The 25960-nt window shown below is 44.6% G+C and overlaps 1 protein-coding gene across 1 annotated transcript in view; it reads right to left on the minus strand.

The window, feature by feature from the left end:
- Window positions 1-218: 218 nt before the first annotated feature.
- POMC (proopiomelanocortin) overlaps window positions 219-25960 on the minus strand; it is a 29860-nt gene continuing 4118 nt past the window's right edge. The window contains exon 2 of the mRNA XM_029597032.1: window positions 219-1026. Coding sequence (XP_029452892.1) covers window positions 367-1026 — 660 coding nt within the window. The 3' untranslated portion in view covers window positions 219-366. The remainder of the gene's footprint in view (window positions 1027-25960) is intronic.

Raw genomic sequence — 25960 nt, forward strand, 5'->3', positions numbered from 1 at the left:
ATCAGACAACATAGAAATAAGCCAAAGATTTCTTGGAAAACCAATTAATTTGCAAAAAATGTATTTTCCATTTGTTTACAGTATTTTACAATGTATTAAATATGAAAATAATTTTCCAACTAAAAGTAGATATTCACTCATTAAAACTTCTCTTTCTTTTCTTATGTACAGGGTTACTTTTTATTTTTTTTTCATTTTCTTAAAGGGTTATACATTATCACATTCAAAACAAAGAGTAAGAACATAAAGTCAAATCTGAAAGCAATAAACTGCTTAGTTATTTAATTAGAACTCATTAATATAGCTGTAACTAAGTGAAACATGCCAGAGCATCTGAAGCTAGCGCTGCACAGAATCATGAATTTTCTACTGGCCCTTTTTGTGGGCATTCTTAATGATGGCATTCTTAAAAAGAGTCATTAGTGGTGTCTGACTCCGTTCAGGTGTCATGAAGCCTCCATACCGTTTGTCCTTTGGAGGTCTGCCCCATCGGAAGTGCTCCATTTTGTAGCTCCCATCTTTCTTCTCTGAAAGCCCCATCAGCTCATTGGTTTTCAAGTCCTCTGGTGAACTGAAGTCAGGGTACTCAAGCTCTTCAGAGAGGTCTCTTTTGAACTCCACAGGATAGCTCTCAGAGGATTCCTCCTCCACAACATTGGGATAAACCTTAACTGGCCTCCTTTTTTTGCCAACTGGTTTCCCCCATCGGAAGTGCTCCATGGAGTAGGACCGCTTGCCTTCCTGCCTCTCAAGGGCCTCTACATCTTTGGTATTGTCATGTTCTCCACTGCTCTGACTTTCTGATACTGGAAAGAAGCTGAAGAAAGGGAAGTTGGAAACATCCTCTCGCTTGTAGCCTGTACTACTTGTACTGGCACTGCTGCTATTCTTTCTGCCAAATTTATTCCACCGAAAGTGGCTCATGACATATTTCCTGATGTTTTCAGATAGTGGCTGCATATGTCCATTGCCTGGATAGACAGGGGACTCAGCAGTTAGGTCTGCTTTACAAGCTTTGATGCATTCCTATAAATAAAAAGAACATGCCATTAAATGTATATCTTTCGATTATTATGTGATAATCAAAACTATATTTTAGTAAAGTAGGTTTTGTATCATGTTGAGAGATTTAGTGCCACTGTAATATTACATACACTATCCTCTTATACTCAACAAATAAGAATGTAACATTTTATTTTATAAAACAGTAAACAGAGAAACACTGTATTGGATTATACAATTATGCCATTCCTATTGTTTCTGCAGTTAATGGTCCAAAATATTCCTCATCTCGCTTCATTGCCAGCATGAGAAAAACAATACCTACAATACCTGAATGTAATCCACTTTGAAATGGCAGAAAAGCGTAATATAAATCAAATAAATACTTTTTTTTTTTTTTTACAAATATCATCTGCCATCCATGTCAAGACATAGGGGCCTAAGTACTAAAATGAATACTAAAAAATTGTATTGTTCAAGTCGGTAAAAATTTAGCACGCATGCTAAATATTGCTTAATGGCTGATGTACTAAATTTTAGCATGTATACACAAAATAATAGCCTCCATAGCACATGAACACTATTAATGTAGTTGTTAACCCATAACAATGCAGCATGTATGTTCTAAAAGCACTAGTGTGCTAAATAGTACATATATGCTAAAGTGAGCATGTGCAGTCTTTTCCTAATGGCTCAGCTTTCTTGCTGCAAACTTGTATATAAGTAAACCTGGTTTATGGGATTGGTGGTCAGTGCTTAGGGCAGAAACAGGCGAGCATCTGGACCAAAGAAGAGGAGGAGAAAAAGATAAGAGACTTCAGGAGAAGAAAGGCTAGACCAAAAGCACACATCTCAGATGTCTAGCCAGAAAGAGAAGGATTGGTATCAAAAGGAGCCTCAGCCAGTCCCGTCAATCCATCCTTTTGGCTCCAGGGCAGGAACTCCCCCCCCCCCCCCCCCCCCATTGTTTCTAGAGCTGTTTGCTAACACCTATTAAGCCTCCCCTATCCCTTCCTCTCCCCCCCTGTGCTACTCCCCAGCTACACTTTACCTATTTGCCTTTCATCTGTCCCACTGCCCAGCCTTTCGCCGTCACCGACATTCCCTCCCTTGACCGCTTTCTTTTTCTCCCTCCTCCCACCCTCTCCTTTCCCCCCTGAACCTGCAACTCTTCCCTCCCCTTCTTCCCCCCTCATAATTTGTAATTAGCTTCAGTGCCTATCCTCTCCCTCCTATCTTCTCCATCCTCTGCAACGCTCCATTCTCTCCTTCTTCTCCATCCTCAGTGACATTCTTGCACTAATTTTATTCTATTACAATCCTGTTAATAGCCTCAGCACCTGTAAAATAGATCCAGCGCTGCCTTTGGTATCCCCAATGCCTGTAAATAGTTCTAGCGCCTCCTTTGGTATAATTCTTTCCTCAACTTTTTCCCCCTTCTTCGGCCTTTCCTACCCCTCTCCCTTATCCTTTCCATCTTATTGACCTCTGATGTATCTAAGAACATAAGAAATTGCCATGCTGGGTCAGACCAAGGGTCCATCAAGTCCAGCATCCTGTTTCCAACAGAGGCCAAACCAGGCCACAAGAACCTGGCAATTATCCAAACACTAAGAAGATCCCATGCTACAGATGCAATTAATAGCAGTGGCTATTTCCTAAGTAAACTTGATTAATAGCCGTTAATGGACTTCTCCTCCAAGAACTTATCCAAACCTTTTTTGAACCCAGCTACACTAACTGCACTAACCACATCGCTAATCCTTTTAAAGGGTCTGCGGCGGGAACCTGGCTGCGGCCCCAGATGTTGACATCAGACTCTTCCCTGTATATAAGCTCAGGCCTCGCTCCATAGCGTTGCCTTTGCAACAGGTCTCCTCGTACTCCTCGTACTCATTGCTGATAGAGAATCCTCTCTACTTCATGTTCCTGACTCCCGTGGTTCCCAGTTCCTGTCTTCCTCGTTCTTGCTCTGTCTATGTGTTGGACTGACTCTCTGGATTTTGACTCTGCTATGCCTGGCTACTCTTCAGCCTATCTCCAGTCCCGGACCTCTGCTATGCTTGACTACGCTTGCCTTCTCTGTGCCCCGACCATTGCCTTGATTGACTACGCTACAGACTTCTCCGTTTCCAGAATTCTACATTGCTTGCCACGATCTTTGCTTGCAGCCGGTCCTGATCCAAGTCTGTCAGTGATGCCTCCTCTTGCCTATTCCCTGGACATGGACTTACTAGGCTCCAGCCTTTCTTTGCTTGACCACCTCTAGTTACTCTCCATTCCATTGGCACCTGAGTTCCTGTACCAAACCCAGTCCAGGGTAGGACTATGCCACCCATCGCCTGCTGTCTCTGGGCTGAACCACTTTTCTTCTCAAACCAACCTCGAGGCCCACCTAAGTCCTGCTGGCCCCGGCACCCAAAGGCTCAACCCGCGGGGAACGAGGGCTGGTATAGGTGAAGCTCCAGCGGCCTCTACGTTCATCCCACTCCACCTGCCAATGGTGGGGACCCGTAGGTCCCTACCTACTAGTTGCGTCAACCCCACCTTGGCCCAAGGGTCCACCTCCGATGCAACAAGTTGCAAAGGCCATGGACTCGGTGGAGCCGCATGCCCTCCAGGCCATCCCAGGCCTGGCCTCCAAGGTACAAGAACAGCAGCAGTTTCTTGAGGCACTGGCCTCCTCCATGGATCATCTTCACGCCCGGCTTGATGCTCTTACATATAATCCGGTTCCTCTTCTGGCTCCTCCTCATCCACAGCCACCTCCATCGATGCCCCGAGCCTTGTTGGCACTCCCAGTGCCCCCGCGCTTCAATAGTGACTCCAGAATCTGCAGAGGGTTCATTAATCAGTGTTATATGCAATTTGCTCTGCAGCCTTCCGCTTCCAGGATGAGTTGACAAAAGTCACTTTCATCCTATCTCACTTTGAAGGGAAGGCGCTGGCCTAGGCTTCTTTGTGGGAACGCTCAGTCTCTGTTGAAAGAACTGGCTCAGTTTGTGGATGTATTCAGATGGCCTTTGATGATCTTGGGCGACATGCCGTGACAAGCACCAACTTACTACACCTCTGTCAAGGTCAAAGAAGTCTTTTTGATTATACAATTGAGTTTCAGACTTTGGCTATTGAGCTCGCTTGGCAGGAAGACTGCCTCCGAGCTATTTACCTGAATGGACTCTCTCCAGAGGTGAAAGAAGAGCTGGCTGCACGGGAGCTCCCTTCCTCTTTGGAGGACCTTATAGACTTGGCAGACCGAATCGACCATTGTCTTCAAGAGCGTCACTGGGAGAGTCGGATGCCCAAGAAACACCGCGGGTTCATTCCCATTCACCACCTATTACCAACCCTGCTCTTGGCAGTGATACTAGAGTGGCCAAGATGGAAGAGCCTATGCAGTTGGGTCATAGGCGGCTGACATCGGAAGAGTGCCTCCAGCGGAGACAAACTGGCCTGTGTCTGTATTGCGGAGCACCTGTGTTACGCACGCTGGCCGCAGCAGACCCGCGGCTCGGCCCCCTCACCTCTATGATCCAGCATCTGGTCCCTCGTCTCTGGCGGCTGTGGGCTGCCAGCTCCATCCTCGGGCCACCCCTAGGGCCTCCAGCTCTGCTGCAGTTGCTGGTGTTCCACGTCGGGCCTCTCCGCGTGGCCCGCAGTGAGATGCCGTCCTGACCAGTGCCACGCCCCTCCCTAGGTGTGCGCGCGCACACCTAGTCCTTAAGTAGGGCCCATGGCGAGAACCTGGCCATGGCCCCGGATGATGACGTCGACAGAGCTCCGGTATATAAGCCAGGGCTCCGCTCTCTCAAATTGCCTTTGCAACAGGTCCCCTCGCTAGTCGAGTACTCGTTGCTTATTCAGTTCCTGGTTCCCAGTCCTGATTGCCTTCGTTCCTGTTTCCTTGTTCCGTCGCCTGTATGACATAGTGAGGGCAAAGGTAGCGCCGGCGCCATTTTGAAGATTGGCAATACGGCCCGCGTGCAGAAGTTCGCTCCCGGAACCCCCGCTGGACTTTTGGCAAGTCTTGTGGGGGTCAGGAGGCCCCTCCCAAGCTGGCCAAAAGTCCCTGGGGGTCCAGCGGGGGTCCGGGGGTGATCTCCAGCAGGTGTGATGTCGGGAGCCAGGAAACAAAATGGCGCCGGCGCTACCTTTGCCCTGTCACATAAGGGCAAAGGGCCACCGGCGCCATTTCTCAACGCAGCCGTGGCCAGAGAGAGAGAGAGAGGGAGATCACGTCGGGACCCCCCTACTGGACCCCAGGTAATTTAAAACATTTTGGGGGGGTTCGGGAGGGTGGGGGATTTCTTTTAAAGGTTCGGGGTGGGTTTTAGGGGGTTTTTGGTGTGCCGGTTTTCTCACGCCCTATTTAACGATACAATACAAATGCCCCTGACGATAAATCGGGGGCACTTGTATTGTATCTGCACTCTAACGATTTTGGACGATTCACATCCCTAGTGGAAACTATTCTAAAGATCAAAATCACAGAGTATATAGAAAGACATGGTTTAATAGAACACAATCAACATGGATTTACCCAAGGCAAGTCTTGCCTCACAAATCTGCTTCATTTTTTTAAAGGGGTTAATAAACATGTGGACAAAGGTGAACTGGTAGATGTAGTGTATTTTGATTTTCAGAAGGTGTTTGACAAAGTCCCTCGTGAGAGACTTCTAAGAAAACTAAAAAGTCATGGGATAGGAGGCGATGTACTTTCATGGACTACAAACTGGTTAAAAGATAGGAAACAGAGATTCAGATTAAATGGTCAATTTTCTCAGTGGAAAAGGGTAAACAGTGGAGTGCCTCAGGGATCTGTACTTGGTCCGGTGTTTTTTAATATATTTATAAATGATCTGGAAAGGAATACAATGAGTGAAGTTATCAAATTTGCAGATGATTCAAAATTATCAGAAAAGTTAAATCACAAGCAGATTGTGATAAATTGCAGAAGGACCTTGCAAGACTGGATGACTGGGCATCCAAATGACAAATGAAATTTAATGTGGACAAGTGCAAGGTGTTGCACATACGGAAAAATAAACTATGCAGATGTTACACGATGTTAGGTTCAATATTAGGAGCTACCACCCAGGAAAAAGATCTAGGCATCATAGTGGATAATACAAAGAAATCGTCATCTCAATGTGCTGCAGAGGTCAAAAAAGCAAACAGAATGTTAGGAATTATTAGGAAGGGAATGATGAATAAAACGGAAAATGACATAATGCCTCTATATTGGTCCATGATGAGACCGCACCTTAAGTACTGTGTACAGTTCTGGTCACCGCATCTCAAAAAGGATATAGTTGCACTGGAAAAGGTATAGAGAAGGGTGACCAAAATGATAAAGGAGATGGAACAGCTCCCCTATGAGGATAGGATAAAGAGGTAAGGGCTGTTTGGCTTGGAGAAGAGATGGCTGAGGGGGGATATGATAGAGGTCTTTAAAATCATGAGAGGTCTAGAACAGGTAGATGTGAATAGGTTATTTACACTTTTGGATAATAGAAGGACTAGGGGGCATTCCATGAAGTTAGCAAGTAGCACATTTAAAACTAATCAGAGAAAATTCTTTTTCACTCAATGCACAATTAAGCTCTGGAATTTGTTGCCAGAGGATGTGGTTAGTACAGTTAGTGTAGCTTTAAAAAACATTTGGATATGTTCTTGGAGGAGAAGTTCATTAACTACTATTAATCAAATTGACTTATGGGAATTGCCACTGCTACTACTGGCATCAGTAGCATGGGATCTTCTTAGTGTTTGGGTACCTGCCAGGTTCTTGTAGCCTGGTTTGGCTGCTATTGGAAACAAGATGCTGGGCTTGATGGACACTTGGTCTGACCCAGTATGGCAATTTCTTATGTTCTTACTGAATGAATTCTCTACTTCAATGTTTACTGAAGAATGTGTTGGGGAGATACCTGTGCTGGAAACTGTCTTCAGTGTAGATGATTCAAAATAACTTATACAATCACTGTGAAGCTGGAATATGTAATAAGGCAGATTGACAAACTAAAGAGCAGCAAATCGTCTGGACCAGATGGTATATATTCCAGAGTTCGTAAAAAACTAAAAAAATGAAGTTGCAGATCTGTTACTGATAATTTGTAACCTATCATTTGGATCATCCACTGTGCCTGAAGACTGGAGGGTGGCCAATGTAACCCTGATCTTTAGAAGGGGATATACGGATGATCTGGGAAACTGTAGACCAGTGAATCTGATTTCAGTGCCAGGAAAAATCTAAAGAATAAAATGAAAGAACCTGTAGAAAGATATGGTTTAATAAAACACAGCCAGCAAGGGAAATTTTGCTTAACCAATCTTTTCATTTTTTTGAAGTGGTTAATAAACATGTGAATAATGGTGCACTGATGAATGTAGTGTATTTGGATTTTCAGAAGGAGCTTTACAAAGTATCCCATGAATGACCTCTGAGAACCTTAAAACTTCACAGTATAGGAGGCAGTGTCCTATTATGATTGCAAACTGGTTAATAGATAAGAAACAGAGAGTAGGACTAAATGATCAGTTTTTTCAGTGGAGAGGGGTAAACAGTGGCATGCCTCAGTGATCTGTGCTGGGACCTGTGCTTTCTAATATATTTATAAATGATCTCAAAAGGGGAACAACGATTGATCAGATCTGCAGATAATACAAAATTATTCTGAACTATTAAATCATAAGCAGATTCTAAAAAAAATCGGAAGAGGACCTTGCTAGTCTGGAAGACTGGGCATTTAAATGGCAGATACAATTTAAATTTAATGTGGAGAAATACAAAATGATGTACATGGGGAAAAGTAACCTACACTGTAGTTAAATTATGTTATGTTCCATATTAGGAATTGCCTCCCAGGAAAAGGACCTGGGCATCATAGTGGACAATGCTTTGAAATCCTTGGTTAAGTGTGCGGTGGAGGTTAAAAAAGCAAACAGAATGTTAGGAATTATTAGGAAAGGAATGGAGAATAAAACAGTGAATGACATAATGCCTCTCTATCCTTCCACGGCGAGGTCTCACCTAGAGTACTGTGTGCATTTCTGGTCACTGTATCTCAAAAAATATATAGTTCATTGGAAAAGTTACATAAAAGGGCAAGCAAAATGATAAAGGGGATGGAACGGCTTCCCTATGAAGGAAAGCTAAAGAAATTAAGTCTGTTCAGCTTGGAGAAGAGATGGCTGAAGGGGGATATGATAGAGGTTTATAAAATTATGAATGGAATAGAACTGGTAAATGAAAAGCAGTTATTTACTCTTACAAAAAATACAAATGGGGGCACTTCTTGAAGTTAATTAGTAGGACTTTCAAAACAAATTGGAGAAAATTCTTTTTCACTCAAGATAAAATTAAGCTCTGGAATTCATTATTGGAGGACGTGGATAAGGCAGTTAGCGTAATTGGGTTTAAAAAAAGGTTTGAACAAGTTCCTGGAGGAGACGTCAAAAAACTGTTATTAATCAAGTAAACTAAAGAAATAGCCACTACTTATCACTGTTTGATGATAGCAGCACGGGATCTATTTATTGTTTGAGTACTTGCAGCCTAGGTTGGGCTTGATGTACCCTCAGTTTGACCCAGTATGGCGAATTCTTTTTTCTTATGCTGTTATGGAAAAGAGTTTTTGTGAAGAGTAGTAAATTCTCATAAAATTATTCACAAAAGGAAAAAAAAATACTTTTCACATATCATCCTTACTAATTGCCCCAAGACACCTGTAAACATGATTTTAATTCTAAATACTAATATAATACTTCTAGCTACAGTCCCTTATTGTTGTGGCATGTTTCTGCTTTCAAAATTAGTCCAAAGAAAAGGAGAGAGAGACAGTCACCTGAGGAAGAAACCTTAGTATTCCCCTACAGCTTGCAACTTTCAACATTTCTTAGCTTAAAAAAGATATTGTCTCAGTCCAAACACTTTGTTGGTGTTCCTTTAACTCATTTTTCAAAAATATGCTAACATAAAATATACATAATAAATGATAGATGTAATGCCAGCAGCATGACAAGTTATCATGGTGCCATAGGAGGATGAGCAGCTTTGTTCTCTGGAACATTTGCCTCGGCAGATGGTGCTATAAAGCAGATGGCGAATGTTCTCTGTCCCTACAGAAGCCTCCCCCTTCCCCCCCCCCTTTTCCTCTCCACTCGCGCTCACAGAGGGGGATATGGCAACTTCGCTTTCAGTGGCCCAATGCAGTCCAGCGGCAACTGCTCCTCATATGGTGACTCAGCATTTCATCAGCTTGGGAAAGGGGAATGAGGCAGAAGGGGATGGTGGCAGGAATATATATATTTTTTTTATGGAGGTTAAGGGGAGAGGGGTCTGGTTGTAATGCCAATAGTGCACCCTAGGGAGAAAATATAATGAGGGCTATGTGAAAAGAGATAAGGGGAAAGAGGGAGAACTACAAAAGAAAAGGGGGAAAAGACAAATTAAGGGCATAGGTATAAGAAGAAGATAGCATGGGAGTGGGACAGGAAAGGGAGAAAAGTAGAGGAAAGATGTGATATTGATACTGTATTTAGAAACCAAATATGACAGATAAAAGACTGCAATGCGTCTAACCTGCACCTTTTTCTTACCTAAGGTCATGATGAAGGCCTTGCTCTGTCTCTGGCTTTGCCACTGGTTTTCAAACATTAGAGAGTAAAGATCCTCAGTATTTGCCTTCTGTTAATAACCGAACAGCCTGGCTTGTTCAATTGTTTGTTTTTTTTTAATTTTTCTGCTGTCATCTATGCGGTGACTAATTTTGCTTCTACCAGCAACACCGGGAGGCTACTTCATGTAAAAACAAGCATCCAGCCTGGGGAGGGGGGCAAACTGAGAATTTCCTGGCTTCACAAACCGTGAGGGACAAGTTGTGTGAGGTGATACAGGAAAAAGAACAAAAAATGGGAAATATGAGAGAAGAAGGAATCAACATTGAGGGGAAGCCCAGGAACTGGGGGAGTGAAAAACAAGAAAGAGGCAGATAAACTTTAAAAACTGAGAGGAAAGAAAAGAATGGTAGGTAGCTGAACAATTAAAAAAAAACAAAAAAACCCAGAAAAAGTAACATTTTGTTATGAATACAAATAATTTGCAGAAGTGATACTGTGCTGAGACGAGTCCTGTGAATCGGACAGCTTCATTTTCCATTTAGTGAAAAAAATATAAAATCTTTTATTTGGACAATGATACTTGGTATTGTTATAAATGGCAAGGAAACAAAAGCATGAAGTTGACTTGATAGTCTAATGCAGGACTTCCTAAACTTGTCCTCTGGGCCCCATAGCCAGCTGGGTTTTTAGGATATCCACAATGGAGTATGAGACCCAGTATATGTAAATGGTTATCCTGCGTATTCACTGTGTGGATATCCTGAAAACCTGGCTAGCTGTGGAGCTACAAGGATGGTTTGGGAAGCCTTACTGTAGTGAATGCACAATGTGTGCTATGGGAGACTGGCCAATTTTCATCATAAAGTTAAAGAAAATCATTTTATGTGCAGTAAGCAAGCTTAACTATTTTTTTTTTTTTAAAAAGAAATTAAGCAAGAATTTCCTGTTTTTTGAAAATAGCCTGCTACTAGGGTCATCTAGAAAAAGTACAAATCATTAATCTTAAAATAAAGGTTTACCGATGAAGTTTGATCCACCTGTTTAGCTTTTGTTTGATATTCATAGCAATCAGAATCATGTGGTACTTAAAAAGGCATCTCTAGAAATGACAGGCCACAGGTTACAAAATTACCAAAGGCAGACTTGATCTTCTACAGCAGGCTCCATTCACTGAATATCCTTTTAGTTTCTGGAGGACACATACCTCAAATAAGTCATGATTAATTTACAGACTCTTGTTGGGAATATAGTACTAAGGAGCTCTGCGTGAATTAGCACTTAGATGTCTGTGTACCGTAAGCCCTTGTATAATAGTTTATGGAGCCCCTTATATGAAGAGGCCCCTGTAATTTGTGTCAGGAGATCCCATGCATGTGTTTTAGAGACCTCTGGTATTGGGGATGTATAAACAGATCCTGGGAGCAAGACAAGAAAAGTGAACATCATACCAGGCTAGCTCCAGAACCAGCAGAATTCCTAGAAACTCACCAGACTTCTAAGCTAGGCTCGCTTATTACCAGTGCCACTAGGAGGCCAATTCAGTGCTAGCAGCAGAACTTCCTCCTTCCAGGAAATCCTTTCTGGTGTCAGCGTATGAGGACTATGAGTAAATACCTTTGCCATAGTAGGTACTGAAAATGCCTTAATATTTCTGGGATGCCCAAATAAATTGAGATGAACAGTCAGCTCATGAAAGCAGGGACTTGGCCCATTACTGAATTGCCCCTGAAGTGCCATTAAGCCTGAACTCTACTAGCTTTCTCCAAAATATGTCTTTCCTGAAGAGTAGTATACAATTCTACTACAACTATCTCACAGCATAAATGGATATGAATTTAGTGAGAAGTTTCCTGTGGATTGGATGTCTCTAAATAATCTTCTTTTGTGAATAAAATAAAAACAGAACCAACAGGAGGTTGTAGTTTGAAGTTATTCCAGGTCTACTAGAGAGAGAGAGAGAGTTTATCTTTTTCTAGCGAGGACTGGTCAGCTTTGCCCAGTAAATGTTTCACCCCCTGATCCACTACAATCTGATTAATAACTGACTAAAGAGAACTAGAACTTGTGTCAATGCATTACTTTACTCCTAACAACAGAGTTGGGATGTGTAAAAATTATATATAAATATACTCAGATGTCCATATTCAAAGGCTTTACCCATATAACTTTTGAAGTACTTGGACAAAAAATGAAGATAGAAAATTTCTCCCTGTTTCCCAGCTAACTTTTGTCCAGGTAACTTTTTAACTGGCAAAATGTAGCCAGATATAAAGAGGGGGTGATGGAGGCATCCTGGCTAAATTTCAGTGCAAAATTGTGCAAGATCATGCATTTGGAGTGTAAGAACATAAGAAATTGTCATACTGGGTCAGACCAAGCGTCCATCAAACCCAGCATCTTGTTTCTAACAGTGGCCAATCCAGGCTACAAAAATCTGGCAAGTACCCAAACACTAAGTAGATCCCATGCTACTGATACTAGTAATAGCAGTGGCTATTCCCTAAGTCAGCTTGATTAATAGCAGTTAATGGTCTTCTCCTCCAAGAACTTATCCAAACGTTTTTTTAGCCCAGCTATACTAACTGCACTAACCACATCCTCTGGCAACAAATTTCAGAGCTTAATTGTGCATTGAGTGAAAAAGAATTTTCTCTGATTAGTTTTAAATGTGCTACTTACTAACTTCATGGAGTGCCCCCTAGTCCTTCTATTATCCGAAAGAATAAATAACCAATAACCAATTCATATTTACCTGTTCTAGAACTCTCATGATTTTAAAGACCTCTATCATATCCCCCCCTCAGCCATCTCCTCTGCAAATGAACAGCCCTAACCTCTTTAGCTTTTCCTCATAGGGGAGCTGTTCCATCCCCTTTATCATTTTGGTTGCCCTTCTCTGTACCTTCTCCAGTGCAACTATATCTTTTTTGAGATGCAGCAACCAGAATTGTACACAGTACTCAAGTTGTGGTCTCACTATGCAGCGATACAGAGGCATTATGGCATTTTCTGTTTTTTCCCACCATTCCCTTCCTAATAATTCCTAACATTCTGTTTGCTTTTTTTTTGACTGCTGCAGCACACTGAGCCACTGATTTCAATGTATTATCCACTATGATGCCTAGATCTTTTCCTGGGTGGTAGCTCCTAATATGGAACCTAACATTGGGTAAGTACAGCATGGATTATTTTTCCCTGTATGCATCACCTTGCACTTGTCCACATTAAATTTCAACTGTCATTTGGATGCCTAATCTTCCAATCTCGTAAGGTCCTCCTGCAATTTATCACAGTATGTATCTGAGATTATGATGTATACCAAGCACAAGTGAGGCCTTGGCGTGATCAGATCTGATGATCTCAATGCAAAAAAAACAGTGACAAGGCAGCAGCCAGAACCAGAGGGATGCTTGAGTACATAATGACAGGTGTAATTACAATAGGAAAAAAATAGGCAATGATGCCTCTATACAGGTAGTTAATGAGTCTTCATCTGAGTGTTGTGGCCAGTTCTAGAGGCCAAACCTGCAAAAGGACTTAGATATAATATAGATGGTCCAGAAAAGGGCTACTAAGTTGGTGCAGAGTCTGAGCAAAATATGGATGAGATGGGGGCGATATGATAGAGACTTTCAAATACCTCAAAGATCTAAGAAAGAAACCTTTTCAGTGGAAAGGAATTTCTAGAATAAGGGGTCATGTTACGAGGATAAAAGGGGTAGGCTCACAAGTAACATTAGAAAATATTTCGTCATGGAAAAAGTGGTATATGCATAGTGCAGCCTCCCAGTGTACATAGGAGCATAAAAGATTCCATGCTGGGCCAGACCAAGGGCCATCAAGCCCAACATTCTGTCTTGGACAGCGGCCAGCCCAGGTCACAAGGACATGGCAGAAACGAAAAATAAAATTTCTTGTTACTTACTTCCAGGGATAGTAATGGATTTCCCTAGTCCACCTGGCTAATAATCTTTTATGGACTTTTCTTCTAGGAACTTGTCCAAACCTCTTAAACCCCACTATACAAGTCATGCTGACCAATGGCTCTAGCAGCAATCTATCATAGCCTGATTGTGAGTTGAGTCATTTGTTTTAAATCAGCTTTTTGTTAGTTTAATGGAGTGTCCCCTTGTTTTAGTAACTTATTTAAAGTGTAAATACAAGAGCTCGTGCCCCTATGCATGTCCGCCCCTAACGGCGTGCCGCTGGGATGGGAACACTCACTGTCCTCCGGCGCTGGCTTCCTGGGCACGTCGGGCGGGGCCTCTTGCGAGAGCGCATCCCCCGACTGACGTGCCCATGACGTCATCAGTTTGCGACGCACACCAAAGAGCGCATTGCAGCGCCGATAAAAACCTGCCTTGCCACTGCCATTGCCCCTTTTCAGCAGATGCGACGGCAAGCGACCATCCCTGTCTCTACCGATGACGTCAACGGCCCCTTTTAGGGCTGTGACGGAGTACATGTGGCCCCTTTGTTTTTTCCCCTTCCTCGCCAGCAACGAGGTCGGCAAGAGGCATGGAGCTGCGGGTCAGCCGCCTCTTCCTGACATGCCGGGGGCTGGAAGCACGCCTGGAGGCTTGAGGCACGGCAGGGATGGGAGGCGTGCCGGGAGGCTTGAGGTGCAGCAAGGGTGGGAGGCGCAGCAGCGGGTCACGGTTTGAGCTTTGTGGTGGCTGTCTGTGCTGGGATGGGCACTGGGGGGAGGGGGGCCTGGAGGGCCAACACATCTTGAGAGGCATGGAGCTGCGGGTCAGCCAGAGGTTGCTGCATCGACAGTGCACTATGGAGGGCTCCCACTCTTTGTTGTTGCTATTAGTGGGCAACAAAAACATCTTGCCTGGACTCAGCTGTAGTGCCATATTTCAAGCTTGGGCTCATAATGGACTGCCATTTATCTTTCATCTCTATGAAGAAGACAGCCCAGTGGTACGAGAGTTTGCCTCCATAGCTCAAACAAATCAATTACTGTCGAAACAATTCTCTGCGTATTTGCAAGTACGACACTATCTCCACTCATTTCATTGGACATGATAGATGTTTCAATAAGAATCTTCTTTTGCTTAAACTATATTTGACACCGCATACTCTCGCAATATGCGCAGGCAATATGCTACAACAGAGTCCTTAGACGCACTCGCTGCTTACTGGTCGGCAGTATGGATGGAGCCGATTACAAAGTCCTATATACAACTCTGTTTTAAGACTCTGCACTGTTACATCCCGATTTGGGATTGCAGTTCTGAATCCTGCATCACACTATCTGCGACGATGTGCGTCGATTCAAAATGGGCCGTTTGTCTTCACCGCTCTGTATTAAATGTACATGAGAGTCCGGCACCATATTTCATCGGCTTTTTGCCTGCTCCTGCCTTGCGACGTTTTGGTCTCCAGTATTGGAGTTCATCACGAGATGTATCAACAGACAACTCCCAAAGTCAGGTAGACTTCTTATATCAGGGCTGAAAGGGATCCTGACACCATGCCCCGCCTCCCATGGTCGTTTTGGAAGATTCGCTATTCTCTTAGCTTGCAGGGAGGTTCTGTCGGTCTGGATTGATCCTCTTGCGTTACCTCAAGTGACTGCCTGGTATCGACGGATGGCAGCTATCATACAGATGGAGTGGATGGACAGTGTACAGAGCTGCAAGAAACCGGATAAGTGATACTGTGAAAGCTGGTCCAGATGCTATTATCTCTTGCCTGCAGACATACAAACCAGCCTGCTGGTGGCCGGATATCGGGTGGATTGATTATAGTCAGTGTTCTGTGGTTCTTGGGCTTTCGCTACAAATATATGCTCACCTGGGTTAGGAGGTGGGAGAATTTGGGGTCTGCACTGAGTGCTTGTGGCTCCCATTTATCCCTCAATGTTATGTGTTCGTGTGATGGGCAAAGGTTCGCTGGTCTCCCAGGGAAGGGGGGGGGGGGGTTAAGGAGTGGATGACTGGGGAGATGATTGGGCTGTTTGGATTTGGAAGATTGAATGGATGGATGAATGGCTGGAAGTTGTTGGACTGTGAGTGAGTCGGGGAATGAGTGGAGTGATCAGACAGATAATGAGATGCTAAGAGAAATTAGGGAAGCTAACCAATTTGGCAGTGCAGTAATAATAGGAGATTTCAATTACCCCAATATTGACTGGGTAAATGTAACATCAGGATATGCTAGTGACATAAAGTTCCTGGATGGAATAAATGATTGCTTCATGGAGCAATTGGTTCAGAAACCAAAGAAAGAGGGAGCTTTTTAGATCTAATTCTTTGTGGAACACAGGATTTGTTGGGAGAGGTAATGGTGGTGGGGCCACTTTGGGATAGTGATCATAACATGATCAAATTTGAACTAATGACTGGAAGAGGGACAATATGTAAATCTACAACTGTAACACTAACTTTTCAGAAGGGAAACTTTGATAAAATGAGGAAAATAGTCATAAAAACTGAAAGGTGCAGCTGCAAAGGTTAAAAATGTACAACAGCAACAGGCATGGAAATTGTTTAAAAATACAATCTTAGAAGCGCAGTCCAGGTGTATTCCACGCATTAAGAAAGGTGGAAAGAAGGCCAAATGATTACCGGCATGGTTAAAAGGTGAGGTGAAAGAGCCTAAAATACATTCTTCAAAAGGGCCAATCTGAAGAAAATAGGAAAAAGCATAATCATTGTCAGATGAACTAAACCAAATCATTGTGAACCTAGAAGTAGTAATAGGCCAGATTGACAAACCAAAGACTAGCAAATCACCTAGATCAGATGGTATGCACCCCAGGATTCTGAAGTTAACATTATAAACTATTATTAAAATCATCCATTGTACCTGAAGATTGGAGGGTGGCCAATGTAACCACAGTATTTAAAAAGGGCTCCAGAGGTGATCTAGAAAACTATAGACCAGTGAGCCTGACTCAGTGCCGGGAAAAATAGTGAAAACTATTCTAAAGATCAAAATCACAGAGCATATAGAAAGAAATTGCTTAATGGAACACAGTCAGCATGGATTTACCCAAGGGAAGTGTTGCGCATCCCGGCCACGCTGGTGCCACGGCCAGCCCAGCTCACCTTGGCTCCCCTCTGCAAGGCCTGATTCATCCTCCCTTGCAGCCACAGCCATGCCCCGGCGTCTGCGGCATCCCGTGGCCTATCCCGGGCCTTCATGGCCTTCGACCTCACACTGCTCCTCACGTCAGGGCTCAGCATCCTCGCTGGTGTAGGGTTTGCCCCTAGGTGCGCGCGCGCGGATCACCTGACCCTTTAAAGGGCCAAGCGTGGGAAACTCCTCTGCGGCTTGCAACGATGACATCACCTGAACCCTGTATATAAGGCAGAGCTCAGGTTCCAGTTCCTTGCCTTGGCAAATGGCTCATCTCATTGTTGAGAAGCTAGTTGCCGTTCTGTGTTCCTGCGTTCCTTGTTCCTTGCCTGTTCCTGTGTTCCTGCATTCCTGTGTCTTCCAGTGCTCCTGCGTTCCTGTGTCTTCCAGTGCTCCTGCATTCCTGTATTCCCATGGTTCTTCCTGTGTTCCAGCATCTGTTCCTGTTCCTGTTCTTAGGATTTACAAACTATTACCGTCACTTTATCACAGACTATTCCACGCTGGCAGCTCCACCCACCGCCATGACTAAGAAAGGATGTGATCTCCAGGAGTGGAGTCCCAAAGTCCAGTCTACCTTCCAGGCACTTAAAGAGGCCTTTCGTACCGGCCCATGTCTCCGCCATCCAGATCCGAACTGCCCCTTCATCGTTGAGGTTGACGCATCTGCCATTGGCGCCGGGGTGGTCCTTAGTCAATACTCCTCTAAGGGAGCCCTTGTTCCATGTTCTTTTTACTCTCACAAGTTTTCACCCACTGAACTCAACTACACAATTGGGGACTATGAACTCCGGGCTGTGAAGTTGGCCCTCCAAGAGTGGCGCCCCTGGCTTGAGGGGGCCCAGCACAAGTTCACCATTTACACCGATCATAAAAATTTGGAACATCTAAAAGAGACCCAACTATTAAATGCAAGACAGGCCCGCTGGGCTCTCTTCTTCGCACGTTTCAACTTTGAACTGCACTACTGCCCAGCTGAGAAGAATCTTCGGGCCGACGCACTCTCGCGCTCAGTAGAGCTGGAAGATACTCCTAAAACACCAGCGCATATCATTGACCCCACTTGTATTTCCATTGCAGTTACCACCACCGTGCCCGCTGGTAAGACAGTGGTGCCTCGCCGCCTCCGAGAGCGAGTTCTCCGTTGGGCACTCCTGTCTCGCCAGCCATCCCGGCCGGGCCCGAAACCTCAAGATGCTCCACAGACACTATTGGTGGGCTACCATGGCGAAGGACTCCCAAGACTACGTAGACTCCTGCCCTGTCTGTGCACAACAAAAGCCTCCCACTGGACATCCGTGGGGGCTTCTTCAGGTTCTCCCAGCACCCACTGAACCCTGGACCAGTCTTTCTACAGACTTCATTGTGGATCTGCCCCCCCCCTCCAAGGGACACACCGTAATTTGGGTCATAATAGATCGCTTCTCCAAAGTGGCCCATTTTGTGCCTTTACCTGGCCTACCTTCGGCTCTTGAACTCGCCCAACTTTTCCTGAATCACATCTTCATCTCCACGGATTGCCACAGGAGATTGTCTCAGATCGTGGCCCTCAGTTCACTGCAAAGTATTGGAGATCCCTCTGCAATAAATTCAGCATCACCTTAAACCTGATCTCCGCCTACCATCCACAGGCCAGGCCGAAAGGACCAACCATTCCCTGAAAGCCTTCCTCCAGTCCTATGTTAATGACCAGCAGGATAACTGGGTCGACCTTCTTCCATGGGCAGAATTGTCACATAATACCCACGTCGCCTCCGCCACCGGCACATCTCCATTTGCGGTAGTTTTCGGTCGGCAGCCCCGCCTGCCTCTACCAGTTCCTTTCAACGTACCATCTCCTGCAGCTCAAGCCACTGTGCAAACCATCCGTCGCTTATGCGATCAAGTCAAAGAACGCCTGTGCCAAGCTTCCGAGCTGCCATAACACATTCCATGTATCCTTACTCAAGCCACTGGTCCTATCGTGGCCTTCGCGAAGACCACCACAAACCACGCAGCTTGCTGCAGAACCAGAAACCACACTCCAAGTTCGAGAGGTATTGGACAATCGTCGCCGTAGAGGGCGCTGGGAGTACCTCCTGGCATGGGAGGGCTTCGCTTTGGAGGAAAATTCATGGGAGCCCTCCCACCATATCCTGGATAAAAATCTCCTTCGCACCTTTCACCATCAGCATCCGGAGAAGCCTAGACCGGTAAGGGGGAGGCCTAGAAGGGGGTACTGTTGCGTGTCCCGGCAGTGCTGGTGCCACGGCTGGCCCTGCTCACCTCGGGCTCCCCTTCTCAAGGCCTGGTCCATCCTTCACAGCCGCAGCCAGCCCCCAGCATCCGCGGCATCCCGCGGCCTATCCCGGGCCTTCAGGGCCTTCGACCTCGCACTGCTCCTCACGTCAGAGCTCAGTGTCCTCGCTGGCATCGGGTCCGCCTCTAGGCACGTGCATGTGGAACACCCGACCCTTTAAAGGGCCAAGTGCAGGAAACTCCTCCGCGGCGCTTGACAATGACGTCACCTGAGCCCTGTATATAAGGTAGGGCTCAGGCTCCAGTTCCTTTCCTTGGCAAACGGGTCATCTCATTGTTGAGAAGCTAGTTGCCATCCTGTATTCCTGCGTTCCTTGTTCCTTGCCTGTTCCAGTGTTCCTGCGTTCCTGTTCCAGTACTTGTTCCTGTGCTCCTGTGTCTTCCAGTGCTCCTGCATTCCTGTTTTCCCGTGCTCCTTCCTGTGCTCTAGCGTCTGTTCCTGTTCCACTTCCCAGGTTGTACCTTCTTGGACTGATACTCTGTACTGACCTCGGCTTGCCTCTGACCACGCTTGGACTGATTCATGGTATTGACCCCTGCTTGCCTCTGACCATGTTTGGACCGCTGCCTGGAACTGACTTCTGCTTGCCTCTGACCATGTTTGGACCGCTGCCTGGAACTGACCTCTGCTTGCTACTGACCATGCTCGGACTGATACCTGGAACTGACCTTTGCTTTGGCTGACCACCCTCGGATGGATACCCTGGCTTTGACCCTTATGCTCCACTCGGACACTCTCTTTGCTTCTCCATGACCACCAGGTCTGCCTGCTTTGACGCTAACCGCAGCCTTCTACAATCTAGAACACTAGGCGCTGCCTATCCTGTCTAGAGGACCTCCAGTTCTGGTTCCCTTCCAGTGGTCTCCGGTATACTCTGCTCCGGTCTAGCTCACCTATTCTCCACTAGCCGCGCACACTTGCTCGTGGTGGGCACACCTCTCCGCTACGTCTCCAGGACACCCTCTGAGGCCCACCTAAGCCCAGGCGGTCCGGGTACCCAAGGGCCCAACCCGTGGAAACCCCGGACTGTTATTGGTGAAGCTCCAGCTAGCCTCTGTCTCCTCGTGTGGTCCGCCTCCTGGCGGCAGGCGCCCTCTTGGACCTCCCTGAGGGACGTTCCAATCCTGCGCCAGCCCAAGGGTCTACCTCCAGCACAATAGGAAGTCTTGTCTCACAAATCTCCTACATTTTTTTGGAGGGATTAATAAACATGTGGATAAAGGTGAACCGGTAGATGTAGTTTATTTGGAATTTCAGAAGGCGTTTGACAAAGTCCCTCATGAGAGACTTCTAAGAACACTAAAAAGTCATGGGATAGGAGGCAATGTCCTTTTTTGAATTTCAAACTGGTTAAAAGACAGGAAATAGAGAGTAGGATTAAATGGTCAATTTTCTCATTGGAAAAGGGTAAACAACGGAGTGCCTCAGGGATCTGTACTTGGACCGGTACTTTTCAATATATTTATAAATGTTCAGGAAAGGAATATGATGAGTCAGGTAATCAAATTTGCAGATGATACAAAATTATTCAGAGTGGTTAAATCACAAGTGGATTGTGATAAATTGCAGGAGGACCTAGCAAGACTGGAAAATTGGGCATCCAAATGGCAGATGAAATTTAACGTGGACAATTGCAAGGTGATGCATATAGGGAAAAATAACCCATGCTGTAGTTACACGATGTTAGGTTCCATATTAGGAGCTACACCCAGGAAAAGGATCTAGGTGTCATAGTGGATAATACATTGAAATCGTCAGCTCAGTGTGCTGCAGCAGGTAAAAAAGCAAAACAATGTTAGGAATTATTAGGAAGGGAATGGTGAATAAAACAGAAAATGTCATAATGCCTCTGTATCCCTCCATGGTGAGACCGGACCTTGTCTACTGTGTAAAATTCTGGCCACATCTAAAAAAAAGATATAGTTACACTACAGAAGGTACAGAGAAGGACAACCAAAATGATAAAGGGGATGGAACAGCTCCCCTATGAGGAACGGCTAAGGAGATTAGGGCTGCTCATCTTGGAGAAGAGAAGGCTGAGGGAGGGATATGATAGAGGCTTTAAAATCATTAGAGGTCTGGAATGGGTAAATGTGAATTGGTCCATTTACTCTTTTGGATAATAAAAGGACTCGGGGGCACTCTACAAAGTTAGAATTTTTTCTGATTAGTTTTAAATGTGCTACTTACTTTTTTCACTCAACACACAATTAAGCTCTGAAATTTGTTGCCAGAAGATGTGGTTAGTGTAGCTGGGTTTAAAAAAGGTTTGAATAAGTTCTTGGAAGAGAAGTCCATTATCTGCTATTAATCAAGTTGACTTAGGGATTAGCCACTGCTATTACTGGAATCAGTAGCATGGGATCTACATAGTGTTTGGGTACTTGCCAGGTACTTGTAGCATGGATTGGCCACTGTTGGAAACTGGATTCTGGGCTTGATGGACCCTTGGTCTGACCCAGTATGATAATTTTTTATGTTCTTAACATCAACTGGGATGCCATAACGTACAACCAGATTATAAAAAACAGCAGACAAGCACTATCTCTGCTACTCTGGGTGGGCATACATTAAAGTTAGCCATGTTTTGTCCAATGAAATCTACTTTTTAGAACTCCAAATGTGTGTTCAGTGACACAGCTGGTAGAACATAAGGCCTTGTTGTACCTTGTCTCTGCTGGTGTATTGGGAATATATTTCAACAATTGATTAAAAAGTGGATTTTTCATCATAAGTAACTTGTATTGATTGGTGGGTAAGCATTATTGGGGTGCATATGCTCAAGGACTGTAAAGATTTTAAATACATCACTCATGCACCAGCATTTGTGATCAAAGAATACCAGGGAGAGCAGTTCATTCCATGAATGAGAGACACTGAATAAACAGGAAGCGTGAGGGCAATAGTTTATAAAAATCCTTTGCATTTTGAATGAGAAATGCAATATTTTAACAGTGCATTTATATTTTAGAATGATGCCCTGAAGCAGCCTGGTTGGCAAAACGCTTGGCCAATGTCAGTGGCACTTGGATATTGAGCAGAAAATTTTGAGATAAGTCTGCATTCAAAATATATTTTTTATAAAAAGCTAAAAAATAAAAAAATATAGTGTTGTGGAGGAATAAAGTGTAGGAAGGTTGGAAGTTGTTTATGACCAATGATTGAATAATATGAAGCATTTTTTTCAAGTCCAGTGAACCAGACATGCTCTAATTCTGAGGTCTTTTTCTCTATTTATCAGACATAATAAATTCAACTCCAGCATTTAAAGTGTTTTTGAGTAGTTGGTGAAAGTTATACTAGATTTGGTATTCTTACTTTCTTTCAACTGCCCACATTGATATGTGTAATGGGAATAGCCACAGGTATGAGAAGCCAGGTCCTGCAACCATATCCCAAGTCTCCTGCAGTAAAGAGAGAATGGCTGCATCACTCACAGCCTTGTGACTTTGTCATATTGCTGCCAATTCACAGCATGCTTTCACGTACTAGAAGCTAAGCTATAGCTTGACATTAGCCATCATAAGCTATTTCCAAATCCTAAGTCCATGATGCTTTTTACTGTAAAACTATATAGACACTATAGCACTTTGCTATGCTGTGTCAGATCTTCCTGAATGGAAAAATGCATCTGGGGTTCATACACAATATATTCATGTCACTCACAATCAAGCAGTACTAGCATTCCTATAATACTGAAACTGTACATCACAGCTGCCATACATGACATTGCAGAAAGACATCATCTTCATGGTATGATTGCTCATGTCCCTGGCAGTTCTGCAGAATGTCCTTCAGAGATACATTTTTCTCAGTTATGACACAGTGAATAGGATTGGGCCCAAATATTCCTCCCATAGATTCCATTGAACCTGTGTACCCCTGTGATGGTCAGGACAAACTGTGGCCGACATCCTGGTTGTCAGAGCACAAGCGATGCAGACAGAATACCGATATGGGGCTGACAGAGCTCTAACAGGGCACACCTGATCTGGAAGTCCCTGCACTGTGTATACAAAAAGGTTTTGGTTGACAAGTGACATTTCAACAGCTCCAAGAGAGAGGTTTTGAACAGCCACTTGTTTTAAGTTGACAAGTTGAAAGTCTGTAGTGCTCAGTCACACATTGATCTTAGTGGAAAGTGCATTGTGTGGACACGCAACATTAGCAGGCCTCTATAGCATGGAGAGAGAAACCTGGGCCCTGGCACTATGGCTTGTTGATCCTAATGTGCAAGCTACTTGTCATCTAACTGATGCAGTCACATCCCTGACAGCCTCCCTCCCCTCCCTCTCATGTTACTGTCATTAGCTGTAATCACATAGCTGAAGAGGGATAATAGAAAGAAGCACAGCTCTTACCTATTAGCCAGCCATCACCATAGAGGCTGTCTTGAAATTGTTCAAATAGACCAGATTTCCTAAGTATAAAAGAATCGTGTACAGCTACTGGGTATCTCGCAATAACATCAAGGATGTGCAGTCGAGTGTCACAGACCACTTGCACATTGATGGAGTGGAAGAGCCTTCTGTTGCAGTAGATTTCCTCCCTGCGAGGGTTGGGGTGTTGGCTATTGAGTGAAGTCAATAGCACCCAGAACACTTGGAAAGTTTTCTATGGCATAAAAACCTCTCTTCAAGTCCAGCAAGTCCTGTCTTTCACAAGAGAATCATATATAATGATTAATGCAGCTATGTACAGCTCTTATGAGCTGGCTCAGACAATGGGAAAAAGACATTTGCGACATCCTCCCGAAAACCCCGATTGCTGTTTGGAATGAGCCAGATGCCATAAAATGCAGGGCACACAATAGTTTGGTAAGGACTGGTATAGCATGGGATCTTTTTGTGACAGGATCCAACTCCCTCTGAGTTCTTGATATAAATCCATGATAGGCTGCGAGCTCAGGCGATGCCTCATTACCATGCTTTTCTCTGGCATCCCCAGCAATGTGGTGTGGGGATGAAAGATGTGCTTCCTGTACCGCCTGCATGCACTTCTGCATAGTAAGCCCTGATGTGGGCCATCATGCTCCACCAGCAGGGCTTGCAGCTGTGGCTCTGGTGCGGGTACTTCACTATGATGCATTTGAACCTCCCTTGCCTGTTGTTGTTGTAGTAGTAGTAGTAGTAGTAGTAGTTGTTGTTGTTGTTGAGCAGCCTGAAGTAGACAGTATCCCACTACTAATATACTTCCCCCTAACATTCTGGCTTTAGGAAGACAGGGTGGGTAACAAAAGGTGTTATCATTGGCTTACCAGAGCTGTGTAGGTGTGTCAGAGAGAAGGCTTCATTTACCTCACACAATAATTGCCCCTACCCCTCAATAATGGCCACTATGGCATGATAAGAATTTTTTTGCTACCCTACTGTAAATAAAAGAGGTGTTATTTCCCATGTTAAATCCGGCATTAGTGGGGACAATAAGGCAAGATGGAAGCATAGAGAGGTCATATCATTCTGTTGCTCTGACCCTTGTTTCTTTTTTACCTTTCTTCTGTTTGGAAATGCCTCCTAAGTGTAAGAGAAAGGTATGGGTCTTCCTTCCAGACCCCTTTCCTTCTCTGGAGCAACAGGCTATTACCCACTTAATGACCTCCCCAGCAGTTCTTCAGGAAGCTGAGAACCCTGATGTGTTTTGCAGCAAGGGAGTGCTATGGATTCCCACAGATGAGGTGTCCCTGAGCCTGGATCTTCGTCCACCCCTAGCGCAATGAGAAACTCAGGCGAGCGCTGCCACGTCATACAGCAATGATGCAGTGAGTGTGCCCTTGGTGGTGGGGAAGCTTGTTCGAGCTCCACTGCCTTTGCAGGACCAGCCTTCTCTGTTTGAGAGCAGTGGTGAGCCAGCTGAGTCTGATATTGAAGCCATGTCTGTGGCAGACCCATTGAATTGGAACAGTTTATGGGATCTACCTTGGCTGGCCTATCCTGGGAAGGTGCAGTCACTGAAAGCGGTGAGTTTTTGATTATTCCATCCCGACCTGAGGTGGTGTCCCTTGAGGCCTTTTGGGACTTGGTGTCTGGATTTGGGAGGTCTCTTAAATCGCTTAATTCCATGATGGACCTTTTCTCATTAAATTGCCATTAAAAGCTTTAGAATTGCAGGACCAAGTGAATGCCACCAATTTAAAAATTTCTAAAGTTGAAGATACCGTTAAATCCATTCAGGAATGTAATGCCACAACTGTGTGAGACTAGAACGCTCTTTCTAGATGTATTGAATTTTTAGAAAGTAATGTGAGATATTTAAACCTGCGTCTCCTTCATTTCGCCATAGTTGTAGGGGAAATTTCATACCTTACTTTGGAGAGGTATTTTCAGGTGGCTCTGGGTTTTACAACTCAGCAAATGCCATCAGTAAATACCTGTTATTTCCTTCCTAAATGAACAAATAATCCATAAAGAAGCTCCCCATTTGCTGCAGGTTACAGAACTATTGCATGATTGCAGGCTGCTTCTGTAACTCATGCTAAACCCATTGGGATGCTAAAGATTACCATAACAGAGCAAATGGCATTGAGAAATAACTGTTCTTCTATGTTGTCATCTCAACTTATTTGGGAGGCAATTTTCAAAAGCACCCGCACAGTAGCAAAATCTGCAGGTACTTTTCCTTGCGGACTTTGCACCAGTTCTGAAAGTGAAAATACACACGTACTTTCTCTTTTAACTCTGCCCATGAAAAAAGTACCCATGGAGATTTTTGCTTGTATTTTTCTGCAGATACTTTTTCCCCTGAATAACAATCAGGCTGATACAGTACAGTGCACTCCAACGGAGCGCACTGTTAACCTGCCCTTGAACGCGCGTTTTCCCTTACCCCTTATTCAGTAAGGGGAGGAAAATGCGCGTCCAACCCGCGGCACCTAATAGCGCCCTCAACATGCAAATGCATGTTGATGGCCCTATTAGGTATGCCCACGGGATACAGAAAGTAAAATGT

Source organism: Rhinatrema bivittatum, chromosome 3 (genome assembly GCF_901001135.1).
Source record: "Rhinatrema bivittatum chromosome 3, aRhiBiv1.1, whole genome shotgun sequence".
NCBI classification, from domain to species: domain Eukaryota; kingdom Metazoa; phylum Chordata; class Amphibia; order Gymnophiona; family Rhinatrematidae; genus Rhinatrema; species Rhinatrema bivittatum.